Raw genomic sequence first — 3,375 nt, 5'->3', positions numbered from 1 at the left:
CCACATATTGTGGCATTTTACAGGCTTTTAAGAAATACTGTGCCTTTTTTTCCCTTTTCCTTTTTTCCCTTTTGGCATTAGACTAAATTAGGAAAAAAGAGCCCAGCTTAGAGAATGCTTTTCCCCACAGTCTAATAATTTTTAAATGGGTCATTATTGTAAAGGGCTAATTTATAACTTGAAAATTAAAGCTACTGGGAACCTGGTAAATAACTGTAACAAGCAGCCTATTTGACGAGGCTATTTGTTTCCTTGGTTGTTGGAAGTAGAAAAAAAAAAAAAAAGAGTTTGTGCTCTTTGTTACTCTTTGCCAGACTAAAGAAGAGAACAAACAAACAAGCAGGAAGGTGACTTTCTTGGTCCAGTATTTCATCTCCATAGTGAATGATGATCTCTTTAGGCAGAATTACATGGGGAGCCTTCAAAAGTAAACAAAGGGACTTTACTCAACTGGCAAATTTGCCTCTCTCTTCTTTCGAAATGCATCTAAACACACAGGTTATATTATATTTTAAATATTTTTATTTGTATACAAAATGTTATAATTTATCAATGTTGTGCAGCAAAGTCTAGATAGACACACATATCACATACATACATCCCCACCCCCTTCCCTCCCCCAGCACACACACTTAGAAATACGACACGACAACTTTCTTTCCCTCTGCCCTTCAGAAAGGCAACACTGTTTTGGCAGGTCAGCAGCTAGAAATAAGGTGCTATAATCAAGCAGTACCGGAATGTCTTCACTTTACAAATGTGATGTGCAAATCTATATACAACCACATTGTTGGTTTTGTTTTTTTTCAGGGAACCCAAAACTCCATACCCCGAACAACTCTCCGAGATACAAACATGTATAAAGTGCTAATACTTAAGCATGTTTCCAATGACTTCACAATGTAGTTTGAAGTTTAGAACAGGCACTGTAGTAGTTCACTGGGTAGATTGTCACTGGGTGCAGCTTGACAGAGAAAAGTCACTCAGACATCGCTGGGGGACCGGGAGCGAAAGGACACTTTAGCCTGAAAGCAACCACAGAAGAGCACCCACATGGACCTCTGGATTTCCTGGTTTCTGTAGGCATAAATGATGGGGTTGATCATGGAGTTGTAGGTGGCAGGCAGGAGCGTGGCGTACGTGTACACAGAGGGGTAGTCAGGATCCCCCACCACACAGTAGATGGCAAAAGGCAGCCAGCTGGCTCCGAAAGTCCCAAGGATGATAGCCAGGGTAGAGACTCCTTTTTTGGTGGTGACATAGTGCGAGGCAGTCAGAAAGTGCTGCTGGAGAGCTATCTGGTGGGCATGCCTGCAGACGATCTTGCAGATCTCGATGTAGAGATGGAGCATGATAAGGAAAATGAGAAAGAAGGAGGCAGACAGCAGCGTCACGTTACTCTTGGTCAAGGGTCTGACGACGCTGCAGGAGGTGCGGTCGTGGAGGCAGTTCCAGCCCAGGACGGGCAGCAGCCCCAGGCAGAGGGAGACCCCCCAGGCACCGGCCAGCATGGTGTGGATGCAGAGCACCGTCCTCTCCGAGTAGTAGGTGAGGGCATTGTAGAGGGAGAGGTAGCGATCGACCGTGATGGCCAGCAAGCTACTCACGGAGGCGGCGAAGGAAGCGACGAGGAAGCCCACCGTCAGCAGGCTGACCGTCTCCGAGGGAATCACGTACTGGAAAACGAAGTTGAGGATGAGGCCGAGGCCGGCCAGCAGGTCAGCCGTGGCCAGGCTGCCCACCAGCACGAACATGGGGGTGCGCAGGGCGGGCGAGTAGCAGATGATAGCAACCACCAGGGCGTTCTCGCAGGCGATGGCGGTGCCGGACACGCAGAGCATCACATCCCAGGGGTTGAGGGCGGCGGGCGCGGGGGGCCGCGACGAGAGCTCCAGCGAGGAGTTGCCGCCGCCGGCCGGCAGCCGCGGGGCCGCCGCTCCGCTCTCGTTCAGGGCTGCCGCCGCCTCCATGGCCGCCGGGGCGGCCGGGGCTGTGCGGGGACCGCGGCGGTGCGGCGGTGGGGCGAGGGCAGCCGGGGCGGCGGAGGGGTGGCGGCGGGGCGGCGGGGCGCGCATGCCGGGCGGCGGCACCGCGCCCGCCCTGTCTGTGGTGCTGAAGGCGCAGAAGTTTCCCGCCGGCCCGGCCGCCCCCTCGCCCCGCCCCGCGCCACGTCAGGGGCGGGCCTGGCCCGGCAGGGGGAGCCCGGGCCGGGGGGCGGCAGGGAGGCCGTGGTGCCCAGGCAGTGGGGACAGCACCAGCCCGCTCTGCCCGCCCGGCTCCGGGGCAGGGAGCACCGGGAGGGAGAAGTGGGCACACACACACGGAGCCGGTTCTCCGCTGCTCTTCCCCCCGCTCCGCAGCCGGTTCCCCCGCGGTGGGTGCCGCCCGTGCCGCTCTTGCTGTGAGGGCTGCGAGCCCAGCGGGAGCTCCGTGCTCCGGCGGATGGAAGTGTGCCCGAGTAGCGCTCGAAACAGCTGGGAAAAGCCCGTTCCACGGCTGCGCTCTCTGAATAGAGAGCTCTCTGCGCTCTCTGCTCTCTCTGCTCTGGGGCTGACAGTCTGTTCGCCGCCGAAAGCATCCGCGCTGTTTTCTGAGGTCCCCAAAATGATAAGGTCAAACCATAGAAGACTCAATCCCACGGGCATAACCGATATCAGCTCTCCTTGTCTCACCCTCTATGTGTCACAACCAAGCAGCAGCCAGCACGTTCCTTCCCTCTCTAAAGCATGAATAGATGAGGCAGAATCACAGAATCACCAGGGCTGGAGGGGATCTCTGCAGAACAGGCAGTGCAGCCCCCCTGCCAAGGCAGGCTCAGTACAGAGGCTGTGACACAGGAACGTGTCCACATTTTCCACAGAAACGTGTTTTGAATGTCTCCAGAGAGGGAGACTCCACAGCCTCCCCGGGCAGCCTGTTTCAGTGGTCTGCCACCCTCCATGTAAAGAAGTTCGTCCTCATCCTGCTACTGGGCACCACCAAAAAGAGCCTGGCACCATCCTCATGACACCTTCCTTTAAAATATTTATATACATTGATATGGTCAGAGGATAACGTTCTTGTGCCCATTGCTGACAAAACCAGTATCAAACAAATGTGGGCAGTGGGTAGCTTCCCTCTGCAGCAACACAGCTTTCCTAGAGGACAAGCCAAAAGGTGTCCCCACCTCAGTCTGGGACACTGAGTTCGTTCTGTGACTGACAATCAAAAGAATGTGGAAATAAAATAACCTCTCAGTTATGAGAACAGCATGTAAACCATCTAGATACAATTTTGAAAAATACATTAGAAGAAAATGTGTTTACTGTCTTGAATAGTCCAAACAAAGGAAGCGTGCAGGCTGTGCCACAGTAAAAGGTGGGCACATTCAAAAAG

The 3,375-nt window shown here is 53.9% G+C and overlaps 1 protein-coding gene across 1 annotated transcript; it reads right to left on the bottom strand.

The window, feature by feature from the left end:
* Positions 1 to 533: 533 nt before the first annotated feature.
* On the bottom strand, positions 534 to 2,202 carry GPR6 (G protein-coupled receptor 6). The gene has a single exon (XM_054630169.2). It carries the CDS (start codon positions 2,073 to 2,075, stop codon positions 984 to 986), a length of 1,092 nt encoding a protein of 363 aa, XP_054486144.2. The 5' UTR covers positions 2,076 to 2,202; the 3' UTR covers positions 534 to 983.
* Positions 2,203 to 3,375: the final 1,173 nt, after the last annotated feature.

This window comes from Agelaius phoeniceus, chromosome 3, assembly GCF_051311805.1.
Source record: "Agelaius phoeniceus isolate bAgePho1 chromosome 3, bAgePho1.hap1, whole genome shotgun sequence".
NCBI lineage: Eukaryota > Metazoa > Chordata > Aves > Passeriformes > Icteridae > Agelaius > Agelaius phoeniceus.
This window is presented reverse-complemented; position numbering and strand designations above follow the sequence as displayed.